General features: G+C 35.3%; 1 protein-coding gene across 6 annotated transcripts in view; it reads right to left on the reverse strand.

Annotated features, from left to right (window-relative positions):
- Positions 1-19,651, reverse strand: part of COPB1 (COPI coat complex subunit beta 1) — a 38,734-nt gene extending 19,083 nt beyond the window's left edge. For 3 of the 6 annotated variants that reach the window (XM_054725120.1, XM_028159794.2, XM_054725121.1), the window contains exons 1-14: positions 18,995-19,651; positions 18,077-18,227; positions 14,599-14,828; positions 14,057-14,226; positions 12,277-12,391; positions 10,369-10,461; positions 9,667-9,804; positions 7,500-7,619; positions 5,099-5,206; positions 4,870-5,016; positions 4,072-4,217; positions 2,786-2,882; positions 1,304-1,464; positions 333-453 (exon numbers count right to left, since the gene is read on the reverse strand). In XM_054725120.1, coding sequence (XP_054581095.1) covers positions 333-453; positions 1,304-1,464; positions 2,786-2,882; positions 4,072-4,217; positions 4,870-5,016; positions 5,099-5,206; positions 7,500-7,619; positions 9,667-9,804; positions 10,369-10,461; positions 12,277-12,391; positions 14,057-14,226; positions 14,599-14,828; positions 18,077-18,167 — 1,737 coding nt within the window. In that variant the 5' untranslated portion in view covers positions 18,168-18,227; positions 18,995-19,651. Of the gene's footprint in view, positions 1-332; positions 454-1,303; positions 1,465-2,785; positions 2,883-4,071; positions 4,218-4,869; positions 5,017-5,098; positions 5,207-7,499; positions 7,620-9,666; positions 9,805-10,368; positions 10,462-12,276; positions 12,392-14,056; positions 14,227-14,598; positions 14,829-18,076; positions 18,228-18,994 lie in introns of those variants that run through there. The other 3 variants (XM_054725119.1, XM_054725122.1, XM_054725123.1) reach the window with 3 other exon arrangements.
- Positions 19,652-21,746: the final 2,095 nt, after the last annotated feature.

The raw sequence follows: 21,746 nt of genomic DNA on the forward strand, positions 1-21,746 counted from the left end.
GGCAATATATTTAGGAGATATTTCTGGGATAAAATAGGCAATGACTGACTGGATGAAGATACTGGATAAAGGCTTAATCTTCACTGAGCCTTGACTAATTCTAGCAAACAGAAATGACTTCATAAACCCTTATATCTCTTCCACTGGACTAATCATACGGTATTATTACTGTATTACTTCATCAATTTTACAATAACATTATATTACTGTGTCTATTTCCCCCATTAAACCACAGGATCTTTAGCATTCCCTTTTGGGTCCCTCACAGTTCAATGCATATAGTAGGCACTCAATGTTCACTTGTTGGGTAAATGTAGAATAAATGGACTTACATTTTGCTTTTTCTTCTCCTGAACCAAAGCTACATAGCGCAAGGCAATCTTGGTCAGAGTTGTGGCAAGGGAGGCAGCGACAAAGAAATCTCCATCCAGCAGGAATCCTCTCAGGGGAGGTCTGCAAAGCAATCAGGGAAAATGAAATCCAACAACTTCTTAAGCAGCATGCAGCTATGGCATGGTTCAAATAAGGCTATTTAACACTCTCACTGCCATCCTTCAGTGATAAGAATCTCAACTAGCTCCCTCCTTAGCTCTCAGAATGAAGCTGAAGGAAAAAAGAAAAAGAAAATAACACATGAATTTAAGCCTATCTTTAAATGACACAAGCAGCAGCTGAATACAAAGAGAAAATGGGGAAGGGTGTATGTACTCGAGCTAATGAGCTACGTTCAAATCCCAGCTTATCTACAGTATTTATTTTTTGTGTCCCTTTGGGGTGAATTACAAACTTCTTCAAGGTTCAAATCCTTGTTCTATAAAATGGGACAGTAATGTACTTAATGGGTTGCTGTGAAGATTATATGAGGCAAACTACATAGCACAATGCCCAGCATGTAATAAGCAATCATTAAAATTTTAGGCATTATTTTCATCATCTTCACTATAAAATTAGAGAGTAAAATGAGGAAATCATCAAAATTTTATTCCATTAGTTAAAAGTAGAAAAATTTTCAAAATGTTTTCTAAAAGTTACCTCAATTTAGCATTTTCTATATGAGTAAAATAATTTTAAGCAGAACACAGTTATTTCTACGAAAATACTTATAAAAAGCAGAGGATTAAAACCATCAACATGATTCCTGAGAGAAAGAACTTAAATATCCTTTTCCTTTCAAGTATCTTAAATGGCAAAGATTTCCATGTTGGTCATAAAAGCAAGTAAGAGAAAAGCAATCACTTGACTGTTTTATACACAAGAGTAATGAAAACAGTAGAGCTGGCTGAGCCTAAGTGCTGCCAATTACCTTTCTTCCTCTTTCTTGGTGGGTCTAGAACTGCTAAGAGCACTCTGAGTTGCATAGGTGCCCATCTCAGTTACCAATTTCTGAACTGGCCCCACATTTATTTCTTCTTCAGGTTTTAATTCACCAGCTTCCTTTTTTATTTCTGATTCTACAATTGGGATCTAAAAATAAATTGGAAACATCAGTAGCAAGCAAAATCACATTTAAATATTCAATCATTTCCATTGAGAAGGCATTTCCCTAATGGGATATTTGGAACTTGGAACTCTCAATTTTCTTTCCTTCGAATAATATTGTAGTAAGAAGACAGGGGCTTTGTGATTAGATGCCTCTTCCTTGTTGTAATGGTTTTGGGTCAATTAATTAAATGACTTAGAGCCTTAGGTACTTAATCTGCTAAATGCAAATCTTAATTCTTTCCACACAAGTCACTTAGTAAGAAAATGCTTAGGACAGTGTCTAAGACAAAATAAATACACTTATTCTTCTTCTCCATCCCTCCCTAATCAAAAGAGCCTTCATCCTCCTAAAATAAAATAAATCTGCCCTAGCCACTTTGGTTCAGTGGATAAAGCATCAGCCTGCAGATTGAGGGGTCCCGGGTTCAATTCTGGTCAAGGGCACATGCCTGGGTTGTGGGCTCAATCCCAAGTTGGGGGGAGTGCAGCAGGCAGCTGATCAATGATTATCTCTCATCATTGATGTTTCTCTCTCTCTCCCTCCTTCTTCCTCTCTGAAATCAATAAAAAATATATTTAAAAAATTAAAATTAATCTAACTTAGTTTTACAAAATAACTTCATCAACTACCTTTTTAAAAGCACACAAATGGCTACTATGCATGTAATCCTTAATATCAGCCCAGTTTAACTTAAGAACTGTAAGAGTCTTCAATTATTATCCATCAATTCCTTTATTTTAAAATAACCTGATGTCCAATCAGGTTAAAGAACTTATATGTAAGGTCTCAGAGCTAATTATTGGCTGAAGCAAGATTGGAACCCAGGTGTTCTAAAAAGCACCGTTCTTTCTATTTGCCCATATGGTTTTTTGAATGAGGAAATACTGCCAGTTTTAGTACATAAATACTATAAAGTCCGCCCTGTTCTTAAAATATTTGCATTCTTCTTTTAGAACACATAGACTAAAGCAGAGTTTTACAAGTCTTTTTCTAAAACACAGAACCTTCTGTTCAAATAAAATCTTTCCCAGAAGAGTAAATAATACAGATAAAACAATAGGTGTTACAGCTCAACACAGGGGAGGGGAAACCCCCAAATTTCCCACAGCTCTCAAGGCTTAATTATCTGGGTAATTAAAATATATTTTTCAGTGTTCATTAGTCCAGATAAAAACACCACATACAAGTCAGATTGAAAACACCACATACAAGTCAGATTGAAAAAAAAAAAAAAAAAAAGTCAGAAGAACTAAAGTAAAAAACACCAAATAAAACAGCGTTTACTACGGAAGTAAAACATACCTCCCCCAGAGATCTTCGGACTTCAGTCATCACACTCTGAATGTCTTCCTTGGTACTACAGTATTCTCCCAGGATCCACAATGCTCCTCGGTAAATCCTAAAGCAAGAATACAAGTTCTGAAACACTGATTTGTCAACGAATCTTGAAGCAATTTTTCTTTGTGAATTTAAGCTCAAGTAAGAAAACAAGATTCTGTACTTCCAAGGGATTATGAATGACATTTTAAGAAATATAACAAAGACACTAAATTTCTTTAATTCTCCTAGAAATCACAAGCACTAAAAGAAAAATAAGTACCCTCATCTATCATTAGTAGGAAAATCTTAAGACTGGTAAACCCAGTAGTAAAAATAAAATACCAAAATGTTTCCCAGAGAGGTGTTATCTTCCATTTACAACAGAATTAAGGTAAAAGTTTATCTTATCACTTACTACTATAAAAAATTGTTCTTTTTAATGTAAAAAGTACTTTTTATTTGTAGTCACTAAAAAGTACAGGCAGGATACTAACAAGAACAATGAACAAGGAAGGAGTACAAAAGGATCATTAACAACAAAAAAAGAAAGCAACAATTTTCTAGTTAAAAATGTTAAAATAAATAAAGTCTTTAGTCATCATTTCCCTAAGATTTTAATTAAATTCACTTTTTTACAAATCCTAGAAACTGAAAAATTCTAGAGATCATGGCTGCCAAAAGCAAAACTTTGATTTTTTTTTCCTCACAAAGAAAGCAAATCTTTCTCACTTCCACAAATGTCAATACATTTTCAATCAGAAAACAACTTTGTAATGGCCCTTTATTTCCACCTATGCAGATATAATGCAAGTCTGTTATAGTCTATCTATCACATGCTTTATATCAAACAAAATTTGGATGACAAAGTCCTTTCTCATTAGTAAAGGCCATCTGAAGAAAAACATCAGAGTTAGGTTGCATTTGCAATCCTTCACTTCAATAAATGATAAAGGGAATATAAATAATAATGATATCTAAAAAGTAATACCTTTAAAAAATATGTTCCTAGTCACTTTAGGATTCACAATGTTTTGAAGAAAATAAGGATAAAGAAATCTAGTTAAATCACCACAACTATAAAAAAAACTTGCCCACAGATTATGGATCTACCAAGGCTGGGTATAAGGTAATATTTATTGTCATTCTTATTTTTGTCTTGATTGTCGTGTCATCTTTCCACTCTTATATTTTATATCAACTGGCTCTTTAAAGACAGATATTGGTAAAATGCTTACTCGACTTCACATTTATACAGATTTTAAACCTACTTGACAGATTTAATAGCATGAAAGACTTCAAGCATCTTCTCAACAATAAGCATTCTCAGGTTATCAAAGCGCTGAATGGCTTCACGAACAAACTCCAAGACGTCAGCAGCTGCTGCTTCATTACTGTCGCTAAGAAATTCCATTAACTAGAAAAAAAAAGGAAAAGGGATAACAATTTAAACTTAAGGTTTAATAACCTTAAGCAATTTTTAGTAAGGTTTAAGTAAATTAAATAAATGTGCAAAGCATGTATTAATAACTTTCAAATGTATAACAAACTGCAAGTTGAGAGATAAGCACCATTAATGTAAACAGTCACAACTTTTCTGTTTTATGTGCAGCATAAATTAATTGGATCCTCCTACATTGTAACTAAAAGTAAAATCATTTTAGAAAAAAAAATTCAGAGCTCAATGGCAAAATTTCAAATTATAATAACATACCTCATTAATCTGACAGTTACAGAAAACAAAATATTCTAGATATGTGAATTTCTCCTATTATTGAATCCTTCAACTTCAAGAGGTAAAACTTTGAAAGAAATACTTACTTGCCCTATTTGGATTATATATATATATAAATATAAATAAAAAATTATACTTCAGGTAACTATAACAAACATCAATTATAATCATGTGGAGATATTTGTCACTGTTATTTGTTGTTGTTTTGATGAAGAGAAAAAAGTCAAAGTCCTTATTCCTCTGAGTTTAAGAGTTAGTATTTAACTATTGAATAACTAGAATTTTTGAAATTCTTTTAGTGAATTTCAAAAGTAAGGTACTCAGAATCACATACCACAGGAATAACATTTGCAGCCATATCTGGAAATCGGACAGAACAGGAATGCAATGTTCGCACAAGCAGTTGTCTGTACTTGTCAGTATCTTCATGCTCAGACACGTTATTTGTTTTAATCACTTCCTTCTTCAGAACAATAACCAGCTATCGAACAAAGTAAAAAATAAGCAAGAATTACAACATGTATGGCCTCAGAGATTACAAACTGCTGTCAGTTTTGTCTTACCTCTTCAACATTTCTAGAAGAGACAAGATCCAGTGCTAACTGCAGAGTTTTCTTGCGTACTTCTAAGTCTGGTGTGCTCAATACTCTTAGGATGTCCATAACCAGATCCTGAAAAAGAACAAAAAATCCAGAATTTACAACAGTATTTCTAGTCACAAGAAGAAAATCTTAACTGAAGAATGGAGGGTTCTGTCCATCACCTTAATTCTTTGATCAACAATAAGATCACTCGTGGTGGAAGAACCAGATATTTTTGGTCTCTTGAAAGGATGCAATATGAAATATACACTATCACATAAGATGTATTCAAACTGAAAATGTTTACTCTGACTCTATCAAATTTCAGATCAAATTTGAGAATTTATAAGAAATACAGAAGTCTAAGGAACAAGCTAAATGACACCACCAAAAAGGAACCAGACACTCAGAGGAGGGGCATAATTTTTTTTTTTTTGGATATATTTTCATTGATTTTATAGAGAAAGGGAAAGGGAGAGAGATATAAACATCGATGATGAGAGAGAAACATTGATCGGCTGCCTCCTGCACGCCCCTTACTGGGGATCGAGCCCACAACCCAGGCATGTCCCCTTGACAGGAATCGAACCTAGGACCATTCCATCCACAGGCTGAAGCTCTAGCCACTGAGCCAAAATGGCTAGGGTGGGGCATCTTTTAAAAAATATGTTTTTATTGATTTTATTAAATTTTTTTGTTAATCCTCACCCGAGGGTATTTTTTCACTGAATTTTTAGAGAGAGTGGAAGGGAGGGAGAGAGACACAGAGAAACACTGATGTGAGAGGCACATTGATTGGTTGCCTCCTGCACTCACCCTAACCAGGGCCAGGATTGAGCCTATAACCAGGATATGTGCCCTTGACCAAAATCGAATCTAAGAACCTTCAGTCTGAGGACCAATGCTCTATCCACTGAACCAAACTGGCTCAGGCTCTTTTTATTGATTTTTGAGAGAGAAGAAGGGACAGGGAGAGATAGAAACATCAATGAGAAAGAAACACTGATCGGCTGCCTCCTGCATGCCCCCCACTGGGGATCAAGTCTGCACCCAGGCATGTGCCCTGACTGGGAATCAAACCAGTGCCCTCTTGATTCATGAGGCAATGCCAGTCGGACCAGAGGAGGGGCATCTTACAGGACAACTGGTCTGGTGTCTTCAACAAGACAATGTCATGAAAAAAAGAAATTACTTGCCCTGACTGGGTAGTTCAGTTGGTTAGAGCATAGTCCTGATATGTGGGTTTGATCCCTGGCCAGGGCACATACAGGAAACAACCAATGAAAGCATAAATAAATGGAATAACAAATCTCTCTCTCTCTCTCTCTCTCTCTCTTTCTCTGCCTTCCCCCCACTCTAAAATTAATTAAAAACAAACAAACTGCTCAAATTAGAGACTTAAGACTTAACAATCAGATATGATGATGTATGGCCATAAATTGGACAAAACAAACAAAAAGGGAATTCGGGGGACATCTGGGGAAATCTGAGTTTGGTATTAAATAATATTAAGAAATTATTACCAATTTTGTTAAGTATGATAATGTTATTTTGGCTCTACAGGAAAATGTAATATTTTAAAGATGCATACTTAAAATGTATGGCAAATAAATATTTAAAAATATACCAAAATTAATTTATAAATGATTTTACTTCTTTAAAACTTTATATCTTTTAAAAATTTCACTGACAAGAAAGTTCTAAAAAGTCTAGGAATAAACTACTATATAGCCTTCACTTACATTCACTAGTTGTTAATATTTTGCCTTATATGCTTCATCATACTCTCTCTACTCCTAAACATTTTAGTGTTATAAGAATAATTTCTTCTATAACCACAATACAATTATCAAATTCAGAGAACTTATTGATACTAATACTATTAACTAATATACAGTCTATATTCACATTTCTTCAATTTTCCCAATAATGCCTTTTATAGAAAACTTTTATTGTTCTGATGCAGGATTAGCATGAATTTAGCTGTTCTGGGGCTTTATTTTTATAATAATCATTAGTCTCACAGATTAATAGTTATGCTGATAATATTCTAGAATCTAATCAGCTTTTATTTCAATCAGTTGGTACAATTATTTTCTAAGAAATATAAATTACATCCAAATGAAAACAAATATATCTCTATCACTAAGAAGACCAAGTGCAATACAAATAGAAAAGATAAAAGATAATATATGTTAGAAATATTTTTTAATGGCAAAGACAATACCCCAAAAGGCAATGATGAGTCAAGAGTTATACTTTAGCTGAGCAAAATTTAAACTGCCCAGTCTCCAAGCATTTAAGCTAACAATGATGGCAAGGCTTGAAAATTATCTCAATCTGAAAAAGATTTTATTTAAGATTTCTTTCAAACAACATTTACCTGTAGTACTCGTTCATGAGCAGGATGCTCTTTTAATTCGACCAATCGATCCAGAACTATGAGCTTTACATTGTTGTCACTCTCCTTAATAATTAAATCAATGTAACACTGAGCAGCAGCCTATGTAAAAAAGAAATACATTTAAGAACACATTCATCTATCTTTAACATAGAATCTGAAAATAAGAAGGAAAACAAATCCCCAAGAAGCCAAAATATATTCACTACTCCCACATTAAAAGTTTATGCATTTTTTTCCAAAGGAATATGTCCTTCTATTCCCTAAATTCTAATAAATCTCATTGTTTTTCAAGTTTACAAAAGATTAAAAGCATCAGAAACTAAAAGGATGAAAAGGGACTGCTATAGGCTACTTATTAACAACCAAAACTTAAGGATTGATATTAAGGAACAAGGGAGAAAAAAGCAAATAAACAATCTCCAAAAGTATAGGTACTAAGCACCTTTTACTTTAGGTGAAAAGTCCGACACACCTGCATTATATTGCAGAAAAATCAAGAATATTAAGATGACCCTGAGTTATGAAAAGCAGAGGAGCAAAACTCCAAGAGCTCCCAATGATCTAGAACAGTGGCTGGCAAACTCATTAGTCAACAGAGCCAAATATCAACAGTACAACGATTGACATTTCTTTTGAGAGCCAACATTTTTTAAACTTAAACTTCTTCTAATGCCACTTCTTCAAAATAGACTCGCCCAGACTGTGGTATTTTGTGAAAGAGCCACACTCAAGGGGCCAAAGAGCCGCATGTGGCTCGCGAGCCGCAGTTTGCTGACCATGGATCTAGAACAATTTGACAAGATAAATGAAACATAATATTGGATTATAATCCATGCAGTAAAATATTCTTACTGACATGAAGAAAGAAGGAAAGGAAAGACAGAGGAAGGAGAAGGGGCAGCTCTTCCTTGCAGAACTCCAATTAGTAAATGCAGAGAGGGAAATAGAAAATCACCATTAAAATACCAGTAATAACTGCTGTAGAAAAGGTCCACTGATGGATGCTAAAATTAGTTGGTGCAAGTTTGAGAAGAAATAAACTATATGCACAGTTTCAAAGTATCTTGCCATGATATTACTAATTGTGAAAGAAAAAAATCATAATTCAACAGTGGAGAAATCTGGCAGACACCACCTTAACTGATTGATCAAGGTTAACATCACCATTAATAAGATATATCAACATCATGTACTCCTTTATGATACTGAGAAGGGCACATCACATCTGCGGTATTCTCCCCCCAAAATGTATAGCCTCACCATAATAATGAGAAAACATGAGACAAACCCAAATTGAAGGATATTTTACAAAATGACTCAATACTCTTCAAAAGTCTCAAGATAGTGAAAAACAAGGACAGGCTGAGGAACTGTAAGGGACTAGAGGAGACTAACGTATGACAACTAAGTGTAATGTAGGAGCCTGGACTGGACCCTGGGAAAGAAAAGGCGCATTAGTCTATAGTTTAGGTAAAAATATTGTTCCAATTGCAATTTCTTGGTTTTGATAATTATACAATTGTTACATAAGACATGAACATTACGGAAAGCTGGATGAAAAGTAATGGGAACTTTGTCCTATTTTTGCAACTTCTCTGTAAGTTTTAAATAATTTTAACATAAAAAGTCTTTTAATAATTTAAAGTATTGGTTTATAAAGCAGTAAATTCTCCTATTTATATAATCTGGCTTTCTAGAATAATTCATTCTCTGAATATAGTAGGGATTCCTTATATAGTCTTGATATAATAAACTAAAGAAGAGAAAGGTAATATTCCACTACTGAATATACTTACTGGAACCTTTTTTAGGACCCATCATTTAGGATCCAGAATTCATTCTCCCAGATCTAAGTTTCAATGTAAAATATGGGGAGATAGCTTAAAACACCAGAACCATTCCCCTGAAAGTAGAAATATTGGTATTTTCTATCTTTCTTTTTCTCCATGTATTTATGTGTGAAAATAGAAAGGGAGAAGGAAAGTCAGCCTACATAAGGAATCAAATAATTTCGTGAAATTTGTAGCTGTTATCTCCATGTCATGCAATGCTATGTAACCACATAGTAAACTGCAATGTCACTAAATCATAAGCGACAAGACAGAGTGCCTATAATCTAACTGGCACCAAAATAAATAATCAGTACCTTGATTGCAGTCGGTGCACTGGAGAGTGTCACTAAAGTTCCCGCGGCTTCATATTTTACAGCAGGACTAGATGACTGTAATAAGTTATAGATGCAGCGAATAAAACGAGCCCTTTCTGATGGATTAGCATGACAGACCTGGAGAAGAAAACATTTAGGTTCCAACTAACTTCATGGACAGTTAATTTCAAATACATTTTTAAAAATAATCTATGCTTATGGGATGCTAGTTTTCTTAACTTGAAAGTTAAGAATAGTCTTACAAAGACATCTGAAGATGACAACCAACTTGGGATGAGACATTGTGTCCATCTATAATAATAAAAGCATAATATGCTAATTAGATCGGACAGCCGAACAACCTTCAGGACGTACTTCAGGATAACCATCTGGGCAAAGCCAGAGCTGCAAGTGCCGAGGCAAGCCACCACTGAGGGCTGAGCCCCTTGCATGAATTATATAAAAGCCTAAGAGACTGGCCAACAGGGATTGGGCTGAAACTGGCAGTCCAACATCCCCTGAGGGATCCCCGATTGCAAGAGGGCACAGGCCAGGCCAAGAGACCCCACCGGTGCACAAATCCGTGTACCGGGGCTCTAGTTAAATTATATTATCCTAACAATTAAAGAGCTTTCTAGAAAGACTATTTTACCTTATCTTAAACTGTTCAAGTTTATTTTACCCATCATTGATCAGTCTTACCTTATAAATTAGCTCAACAATAACCAACTGAAGAATGTCTCCAAATGTCTGAACCTGATCAATACAAGTACTTAGGTAATCCAAAGCTCGATCCTAAAACAATAAGAATATATTTATCAAACTCCACCTCATTCAATAAAATGACTCAATGCAACTTAAAAAAACATACACAACTAAATAGAAAACAAATGAGGAAATCAGGGCAAAGAAAAATTAACTAATGAAAAAAAAATGAAAGTTAACATATAAATATAAGCCATAAAGTCAAATATATGTTCTAGAAATGGGTCACAAATCTGGGGTCTGAATTTTATTGCAGTTAAACAAGGAGAAAAATACTATGTATTCAGGGTATATGATTCAGGAATTTATACCATCAAAATAAACCAGCTGCTTTGGAGTATAGTTCTTGCTATTTCTGAGATCAAGAAGAAAAATCTCATCAATTCTCATATACCAAACACTGATATAGAGAACTACAGCCTCAACAATATCTCTACAGTAAAAGTATCAACGAATTTTATCAAACTATTTCAGATTATATCCCTTCGTGTAGGTAACACCAAAAACACATCACTAAAATCAACTCTACATGAGGACAAAACATTGTGACCTAAATAAGTAGCTTTCTTATAGTTTTATTTATGAAGATAAAACAGCAGCAACTAGATTTCAGAGGAGTAAATAGATGACTGTATTTTTCAACCTTCATGCGTATTTCCCACATTTTGATAAATACTGGATAGCAAAAATTCTAAGATTAGATGCCACCAAGATGTGCAAAGTCACTGCTAGCCACCAGCAGATCCATATACTTTAACCACGAGCAGAGTTGGATGTAGACTTGATATTCACTCATGAAATTTGAAGTCTATAAGAACACACATCTACAATGAAAGCACCCCTCTTTCACAGACATGGCTCAGGGTGGATCTTATACAAAGATACTGTTTTTCTTTGTTAAACAATTTTAGATCTACACCAAGAGAAGGAAAACCAGACATCAAAGCCCCAAAGTAGAAGACCACAGAATATGACCATAATTTTCAATCTGGAAAACCTGTAAAGTGGTTGTTGTTAAATGTTTACTTTGAAAAAGAATATATATAAGCAATATTCCAGAGAAGGGTTAAGAAAAACCACTGTATTTTTATACAAATTAAATTCAAAAATCTAAAAAAAAATCAAAATGTACAAATCACATACTATAAACAAAATTACTGTCTAAAAACAGGATTAGGCCTATGTAATACTTTTTAAAAAATGTTTTTACTGATTTCAGAGAGAGGAAGGAAGAGAGAGATAGAAACATCAATGATGAGACGGAATCATTGATGGGCTACCTCCTGCCCACCTTTAATGGGCATTGAGCCCATAACCCAGGCATGTGCCCTAACTGGGGAATAGAACTGTGATCTGGTTCATGTGTTGACACTCAACCACTGAACCACACCAGGTGGGCTGAAATACTCTTTTTTTTTTTTTTTAATCCTCACCCTAGGATATTTTTTCACTGATTTTTAGAGAGAGAGGAAGAGAGAGGGAAAGACAGAGAGAAATATCAATGTGAGAGAAACACATCGATTGGTTGCCTCCTGCACGCACCCCGACCAAGGTACCTGGCCGGTATGAAGCCTGCAAACGAGGTACATGCCCTTGACTGGAACTGAACCTGGGACACTGGCTTATTAGAAACTATTACCTAACTTCAAGAATTATTCAATCACGACCATTTTTGTTACAATGATACCCCACCCACTTCCTCTCCTTCCATATTATTTTGAAGCAAATCCCAGACCACTTATCATTTCTTTTGTAAATAGAGGGTATCCCCAAACAGGGCTGGGCTGTAATACTTTTACTCATTTAAGTACAGTTATAATAGTTATTTTTTTAAAAAGTACTTACCTGATCTGCATGAATTAGCATCATAAATGCATTCCTTTTGCAACTTGCATCCTTCTCATTCACCAGAAAATCATGTATCAGTTCAGGAGCATCAGGTATAAGATGTTCAAAATTTCTTGAAATAAAACAAGTAATATCCATGTTTAATAAAAACCTACTTTGTTATTTTATTTTATAACTCTATGAACACTACCGAAATTAATCTTTATCAAACTTTATAACAGTATCATTGTTTTGCTTTTTAAAACTTTAAATCAATTAGAAAATTGTGGGTAGGAATCACAAGCTTACATCTTCATCTATTAAGGTATCAAATTATTCTTTTACAGTTCAATACAGAAAAAGCTAATTTATTTAGCATGCAATCTATCAATTGACTATCTCAAGTAATTGCCTTTCATATACTTTAGGAATAAAATATCAATGCTCATGATGACATCTTCAAGATACTTAAAGATCATTCTTTAAGAATTAGCAGAGGAAAAAAAGCATCCCTTGAATTTTACTAGTTATATACTATATTTATTAACTTATTTACTTACTGATTTCTTATTTTAGAAAATTTTAAGTATTTCTAACAGAATAATAAACACTGGCTTATTAAAAGCTATTAGCTAACTTCAAGAATTATTCATTCACAACCATTTTTGTTACATCGATACCCCTCCCCACTTCCTCTCCTCCCATATTATTCTGAAGTAAATATCAGACCACTTATCATTTCTTTTGTAAATAGAGGGTGTCAAAAATGTACACATACTTTGAATAATTAGAAAGGCAGTACTTATTAAAATACATTTCATTTTCAAAGTGTAACAGAATCAGCTGTTAAAATGTATATGTACACATTTTTTGGAATACCCTGGTTTGTTTTCTAAAATTAAGAATTCCTTCTTTTTAAAACTAATCATAATACCCTTATCAGACCTTAAAAATTTAACAATTCCTTAATATCATCATATAGCTAGTGTTTGAATTTCCAATTGTCTTAATGGCATAATTTTTGTGCATGTATTGGTAGTTTAAATACTGAAATTTGTGTAGTCTGTATGGTAGCTTTCAAGAAACTCTACATTATTAACCACAATACCACTTTCCCTAACAGATAACAAAATCTAACATAACAGTGAAAGAACTGTAAAATTATATAATAATCAACTATTAAAGTACAAAGATATTTATAAAAATTACATCCTACTTCTAATGGATTGACTTCTAATGGAATGACACCAGTGATTATAAAAACCAAGCATTCTAGCTTCATCTAACTGGTTCTTTGAATGTTTTTAAAGTTCAAAATCTTCAGCTTTCTAATAAGAGGAATTAGTTGAGAATTGCAATCCTTCCTAAAAAAGTTCCCTCCTTAAGGCCTCTAAGGAAGGGTAAAAAGACCCACATTCCACAAAAAGAGAATTCTAAAACAGTCAAAACTCAAAACAAAGCCTTTAAGAGCTAAGTTAATAAATTAAGTGGGCTGGAGTAATACAACTGAGAATGACAGGCATTGTCATATATTGGAAAGTGTACAACCTGTTTAAAAGGGGGCTGCTTATCACTGAATTTCAGCCGATTGTTGTCATGCAAAAACTAAGACCCAGTGCTGCCAGATCTTTTAACTTTTCATGTTGACAACTTAATGATAATAAGGGGAAAAATCTTGTTTAGGCCAAATGAAACACATATGCAAGCTACATACAATCTGTAAGAAATCACTTTGGAACCTCTAATGTAAAAGAAGAAACACCTCACAGAACTAGGCCAAAGGAGTATCTTTATTTACCTATAGATAGTATAGATGGCCAAAACAGCATTTCTTCTAACATAGCTGTGACGATGCTCCAAACAAGCACGAATAGCTGGCATTAAAGGTTCTAACAATTCTGCTTCTTTCAATTTGCAAAGAAAACGAAGAGTGGATCCTCGAATAAATTCATTAGGATGCTGAAGATCCTGATATAAAAATTTAAATAGAAAGTGTTGAGTTCCAGAATTAAAAATAATATATAAATGCAAAATTTTCCAAGAAAAAAAATCAGTAAATAGGTTTGAGAAAGACCTAGATTATCACATCATTTTCATCAGATTCCTGTTAGTGAAAGCAATTTTTATTTGTCACATCAATTATCTTATATTCTGTGTCACTGTTTTTATTAACAACACATAAAAATGCATAGGAAATGCCTGGAAAAAGTAACAATAAAACTTTTTACGGTAACTCCTTACAACTTCAGTTCCTAACAAGTAAAATAAAGCCCGATTCTACCAGTTTTACAATTATCTAAAATCAAAGCAATATTCACAGATAGTTATGGTTTAGTTTACCTTTCTATATGCATCACATACAAGGATCATTTCATGTAAAAGTCTCCCATCTGGAGTGGTTTTAGGAACAATTTCCCAAAATACCAGAAGTAATTTTTTGATGGTGTGATCCTGAAGAGGTAGCACAAAACGAATGATGGTCATCAGAAGTCCAGGAAGCTTTTCACCATTCAGAATCATAATGATGACTTTCTTCAAAGCTTCAGTCTTTGACTTCACATCTCCTTTTTCTGAATTAAAAATTTTTAAGTAAAACATAATTATTTCAACAGAAAATTTCTTAGATAATTTCAAAAGCAATTAACAAAGTAAAACCATTTTCTCACTTTATCAGCAACAATGGTAGTAAAGGCACAAACCCAAATAACAAGGGTTCTCAATCTGGTCATGCCACAAACAAGCTATATGACTTTACACAGGTGATTTATCTGTGATTCTTTACATATAATATGAAGGCACCGGATTTTATCTCTGGTCCCTAACCAATGGAATTAATGCAGAGACCATAAATGTATAGGTATATTAAATAATGTATGTCTCAAACATGCAAGCAGCTATTTTTCAAAATGTAAATATGTGCCATTAAGAGCTTCTGAATTCAAAGTAGTTTTTAGTCTGTATATATTTTGTCGATCAAAGTTACAACCATTATTGAGGGAAGGAGGGATCACTGACATGTTGGAGGTCCTCAAACTCAAAAAAGATTGGGAACTAAAGACTACATTAATCCCAAGATCCCATCATATTCCTACAGACTATAAAACTTTAGAATCTTTAAGGAATTACCTAAAAATTGAAAAAAATTAAAATATACTAGATTAGTAGCCACTGTTTAGAATTAAGGATAACACATTTAAGATAAAGTGCTAGTTTATTGTTACCTTAGCCTAAAAAAAATGCACTATAAAGTATTTTATGTAAAACCATCTACAACTTTACATCATTATCTTTGAATACTAAAGAATTTATGGTACATCTTCTGGACCCAATATGCAAAGGCAGAAATATAAGAGACAAGCACAATGCTACAATTGTTTTGATCATAAAAATAAACAAGTATCTAGAAGGACAAAGAAGGAAAACAAAGGTACTTAATAGTCTTAAGAGTTATCATGAGCAAAAAACAAAACAAAAAATAAATTTCTAATACTTAGAGCAAAGTGGCTACTACATACAGAGTTCTTTGCTATTGCCAAAGAGACAGAAACTACAGTTGGTAGAGTTATAGAAAGGATTTAAGCTTTGGAAGAATTGTACTAGGTGAAACAAAAGTTCATTCTAGCCCACAAAGGCTAAGTATCTATTCCTGGCTTGGTATGATATCTAAACATGTTGCAGAATAGAGAATATCCTCAGGTATTTGAACTGAAAACAAAGTAAGGGTTATTAATATATTTATCCCACAAGGGTCAGTATTTTTAAAACTGACTAAATTCTCATATATCTCTCCCTGCTTCAGAGTATTATATCTCCTGCCATATATGAATAAAAATTGGCATGTGCCATGTCAAGTCAAGAAATAAATGTTAAAGGATGGAGTGTCAATCTGGGTAAACTTTGAGTTGTTAAGTCTGTGAAGAGGACAAAAACAAAGCATCAGGAGAGATGTCAGTAGCTGATAACTATATCCACGAAAATAAGACAGACTAGGCAGAGTTCTAAGTGGCCAAAGTTGTATTCACAATACAGGTTTTTCTCTTTGTCACAAACCTTCCTTTCTGAGTAAAATATAAAAATCTAGCCGAAACCGGTTTGGCTCGGTGGATAGAGCATCGGCCTGCGGACTGAAGGGTCTTGGGTTCGATTCCGGTCAAGGGCATGTACCTTGGTTGCGGGCACATCCCCAGTAGGGGGTGTGCAGGAGGCAGCTGATCGATGTTTCTCTCTCATCGATGTTTTTAACTCTCTATCCCTCTCCCTTCCTCTCTGTGGAAAATCAATAAAATGTATTTTTTTTTAAAATAAAATAAAATAAAAATCTACACCATTTGTATTTGAAGCCTCCTCAACACCAATTTCCAATTATTTTAACAATTCAAATTGAATAGGGGGATGCTTTTATCCACATCTTCAAAATTTTCAAAACTTCTATTCCTTTATGATCACTACCAAAAGATATGGAAACTTTGAAATACCAATTCAATTCACCAGAATATTACTTCATACTCCAGAGAATGTACAGCCATCAGAGCACATATCCAGTGAGTGATTAAAGGTAAAGTGTAGGTAAAGCAACTAAGTATTTCATCAAACAAAAAGTATTTGTTACTCAAATTGGAAACTACTTCTAAACTTTTTCTCATTTCAACTCTTTTGGTTAGGGAAGGACGGTCAAAGCAGCTGCAATTAAAAAAGGGTATTGTTTACAATTAAGGACAGGTTTTATTCTTTACCTTTCTAGTTATAAGCTTAAGTATTTTGGGGGTCTAAAAATAACTAAAGTTTATTCATTAATTTTCATTCCATTCTACTATGTAAGTATGAAAACACACACACACAAAGCTTTTGTATATAAGGGTATCAGTTTAAATGCCATAAAATAATGTTTCTTTTTCCTTCTCTAAAAATAGACCTCAAGGGTGAGGGCATGAATGGGGTGGGGGCTGGGGGGTCATGGGGGGGATGAGGATACATATGTAATACCTTAATCAATAAAAAAAAATTTTAAAAAATAGACCTCAATAGAAACCTAATAAGTGAACTAAAATCAGGAAGTATTCCATTACTGTTTATTAAGAGGTGGGAATACACAAAATATTGTCTCCTTTCAAACTGCAAATTATCTTCCTAAAAGATACTTTCAAGACCTGAAGCATAATTTTCACTCTATTTTAAACAGTTGTTATCAGTTTAAGTTAAACTTATTTTTAGTAGTTCAATTAAACAGGAATCATTATTTTGGTATGTGGGTTACTTAAAAATTTTCTTTACAGAATTACAAAAAGGAGACACAGTGTACACTCTTAAAATTCAGAAATATAGTTCTTGTTTTCTCTTTTGTACATTTTAAAAATGAAAAGTTTAAACCTTTCTAGAAAATACATGTGTATTCTTGTGATGACTTCATTTGGTCAACAGGTGAAAACAAAGTTCTTTTGGTTTTACAAGCTAAGTAATATGAAGTTACATGAACAAAGGAACTAAGACATTCAAATACACATTTTCAACCTGTTACCTACAGAGAATTGTCAGATTTATTAAAGCATAATATATTAAGCCACACAAGCCATTATGTTATTTTTAGGAATATCTCACAACTAAATTATTACATTTCTTTAGCTTTACTAAGCTGGACTGAGATGTTTTATTTCCAAAAACCAGTACGTATAAAGGTAACAAGTTCTCATTTTTAATAAGACAAAAAAGGTCTATTGAAGAGATCCTAGAAAAAGCCTAGACAGAAATTACGCATTTCTAATTATAAAGAAACTTGAAGTGCAAATGAGCTTTTCATTTCCAAAATATCATCAAAATTTACCTAGATCATTTTTTAAGCTAATTTCCGATGGAGGTTCCGAATCCATTGGCACGTTAATTAACGTATAGCACACATTCTCGGCAGCCGTCATGGTTTCCGGTGATAATCAACCCTGGATACAAGATTTAAGGATAAAAGATGCCAGAAAAATCTAGAAAAACAAATAGAAGGATAGGATATCACTGCAAGTAAAAAAATAAAAACACAACCAGTAACTACCGTGAACTTCACTGTCTAAAGTTCATTCAGTTTAGCTTATGAGTTTTGAAGTATCGGAAGGGTTGGGTCAATATATATTGTGTCCCACAAAAACAGAGCCTAATCTTTAAAAAACAACACACACACACACACACACACACACACACACACACACACTCTTGTCATTTTCGACCTAAAGGTGTATTTTTCCGCCCTCCACGACCCCGCCCGGGGTTTAGAACGCTGTTCTGCAGACCTAAGGCCCACCACCCAGTGACAGTGCCGGGCCCCGCCCCACCGGGGAATAGAGGGATTTAACGTAGCAAACACTCCGAACGGCTCCAGTTCACGGACCCGGTGCGCCATCCCCCGGCTAAAACCTGCAGGTGTCTCATCGCGTTTAACGGTGGGACCCGACGCTGCCTACGTGGGTCCCTCCATCGGTGCGCTGCACCCCCCACCCCCTTCCCCGTCCCTTTCTTCCTGCAAAGCAAGCCCCTGCCTGGAATGGCGAGCCCGGGGCGGTGTGGGAGGGAGGAGACCCCAGGCCAGTACGCAGGCCGGGACCGGGCGTCCGGCCCCGAGCTGCCCAGACCCCTCGCCAGGCCTGGACACGAGCGGCCTAGTCTCTCCCCTTCCGCCACTCCCCAGAGAGAGCCGGTTCCTCCCACTCTCCCCAGCCCACCTCGCCTTTGGGACTGGGGGCTCGTGTCCCGCTACCTGGCTCCGGGGCGGGGGTAGCAGCTGGGGCAACCGCGGGACCGTCTACTAGGGCTCCAACCCCCAGCAGCAGCGGCGGCTCCGCAGAGTCCTTGGCTGACGTGGAAGGGGGTGGGAAGACGACCCAGGCTCCAGCCACCTCGCACCTACGGCGGCTCAGAGAGGACACGCCGTCTCCGTCCTGCGGCTGCGCGCTGCCGGCAGTCCAACTTTCTCTTCTCTCGTTCATGGTTGGTTTAGGCCGGAAAAAGGACTCGAAACACGTATTTATTGTTTCCCCTATATGCCTGAATTAAGCGCTGGGGTCATTTAAACGCTATTTGTTTCTTATTCCAGGAATTAAAACAGCCAAGGGGAGGAACTTTGGAGAGGGGTGGGGACACACATTTTACACAGGGCTGTGTGGTCCAGTGGAAAAGAGCACAAGATTGGGAGCGGGAAACCCTTTTCTAGTTCACCCACTAATAAACTGGGAAAACAACGAAATGTTTTTCAGGTCAGTAAGTTCTTCCAATAAGGAACACTATATTATGTGAAGATCCATTTCAGTTCTTAACATCTGCCGTCATCTGAATCTTTGTCTCTGCATTTAGGCTGGAGTTGCTCGACATCAGAATCGCACTTGTGATTTCTGGTCTTTTTTTTTTTTTTTTTTTTTAGTTACGGTCCCTTTCATGATCTTTTCTGAACACCCAGTAAATTATAAAATTTTTAATGCATAAATGGATTGACAGCCATTGTTTTAAAGGCTTTTACCTATCTCCAAAGACCTAATTTATACAGCTACAGCAAGCCATAGCACCTTCGGTTTTGCACATTTGAGGGGCCGTACCCCTGCCCTGCTCAAAAACGTGTTTTCTGGCCAATTATTAAGTTTAAAAGAAAATGAAGCCTTAAGCAATATATTGTGAATACAAAGAGGTCTGACAAAACCCGCCCTTATTGACAGGTAACCTCAGTTTGGAAGTTAGAACACAGAGTGCTAGCTTCATCTATCTAGAAGGCAGCTATTTTGATATTTCCTCTTTTTGGAACCATCAAGCAAAAATTGTTATTGAGCACCCAAAATATATCACAAAAACCTCACTTAAGGTCTGCACTTAAAATTGTCATAGTATTTTCTGAGTGCTCCTCAAACCCTGTGCATTAATTTTTGATTATTTTTAAAAATATATTTTTTTCTTTTTTTAATATATTTTATTGATTTTTCACAGAGAGGAAGAGAGAGGGATAGAGAGTTAGAAACATCGATGATAGAGAAACATCGATCAGCTGCCTCTTGCACAACCCCCACTGGGGATGTGCCCGCAACCAAGGTACATGCCCTTGACCGGAATCGAACCTGGGACCTTTCAGTCCGCAGACCGACGCTCTATCCACTGAGCCAAACCGGTTTCGGCTAAAAATATTTTTTTATTGACTTTAGAGAGGAAGGTAGAGGGAGAGATAGAAACATCAATGATGAGAGAGAATCATTGATTGGCTGCCTCCTGCACGCCCCAAACTGGGGATGGAGCCCGCAACCCCGGCATGTGCCCTTGACCGGAACCGAACCCAAGACCATTCAGTCCGCAGGCTGATGATCTATCCAAGGAGCCAAACTGGCTAGGGCTGCATTAATTTTTTAAAAACTGTTTTGAGATCACTGTAGAGTGACATATAGAAATCCCATGTACTTTCCACCTGGTTTCTTCAACACCTTGTCTAATAATAGTAAAATAGCAAATCCTGGAAATTGACATCCAAACATGTCACTAGTTTTGTTGTTGTTGTTAATCCTCATCTGAGGGTATTTTTTTTCCATTGATTTTTAGAGAGTAGAAGAAAGGGCAGGGGAGAAAAACACATTGTCTCCAGCACATGTCCTGGTCTAACCCTTTCGTTGCATAAGCCCACACTTCAACCACCGGGCCACACTGGCTAGGGCACATTTCACCGGTTTTACATGCACTCATTTGTGTATTTAGTTACCATGTTTAGATTCATGTGATCACTACATCATGATAAGGTACAATTCCATTTCAAGGATCATTCCTATCCTTTTATAATCACAGCCACTTCCCTGCATAACCCCTGGCAACTACTAACCTGTTCTCCATTCTATAATTTTGTTATATCAAGGATGTAATATTAACCATACCAGTTGCCCTGGAGACTCCATTGTATTACAGAATAAAATTTGAGGCTTACCATGACTAAATTAAGTCAACTATTAAATATGAAAAAAGGCAAATAAAGTCATGTTCTAGAAAACCTCATTTAAGGTCTGCACTTAAAATTGTCATAGGCAGTGTTTATATTATTGTATATATTTAACTACAGGTTTTTGAGCAGAACTTTACACACCCTAATTCTTCCTGATTTATTTTTAAAAAAATGCTTGTTTTGAATTTTAGAGAAAGAGAGAATAGAGCTAAGACAGGTTTTGTTCTTTACCTTTCTAGTTATAACCTTAAGTATTTTGGGGGTCTAAAAATTAGTTTATTCATTAATTTTTATCCCATTCTACTATGTAAGTATGCACATACACACACACACACACACACACACACACACACACACAGCTTTTGTATATTAGGGTATCAGTTTAAATGCCATAAAACAGGGTTTCTTTTTTCTTTTCTAAAAATAGACTTCAATAGAAACCTAATAAGTGAACTAAAATCAGTATTCCATTACAACTTATTAAGAGTGGGAATACACAAGTAAAATATTGTCTCCTTTCAAACTGAAAACTATCGATGAGAGAGGA

This window comes from Eptesicus fuscus, chromosome 13, assembly GCF_027574615.1.
Source record: "Eptesicus fuscus isolate TK198812 chromosome 13, DD_ASM_mEF_20220401, whole genome shotgun sequence".
NCBI classification, from domain to species: Eukaryota; Metazoa; Chordata; class Mammalia; order Chiroptera; family Vespertilionidae; genus Eptesicus; species Eptesicus fuscus.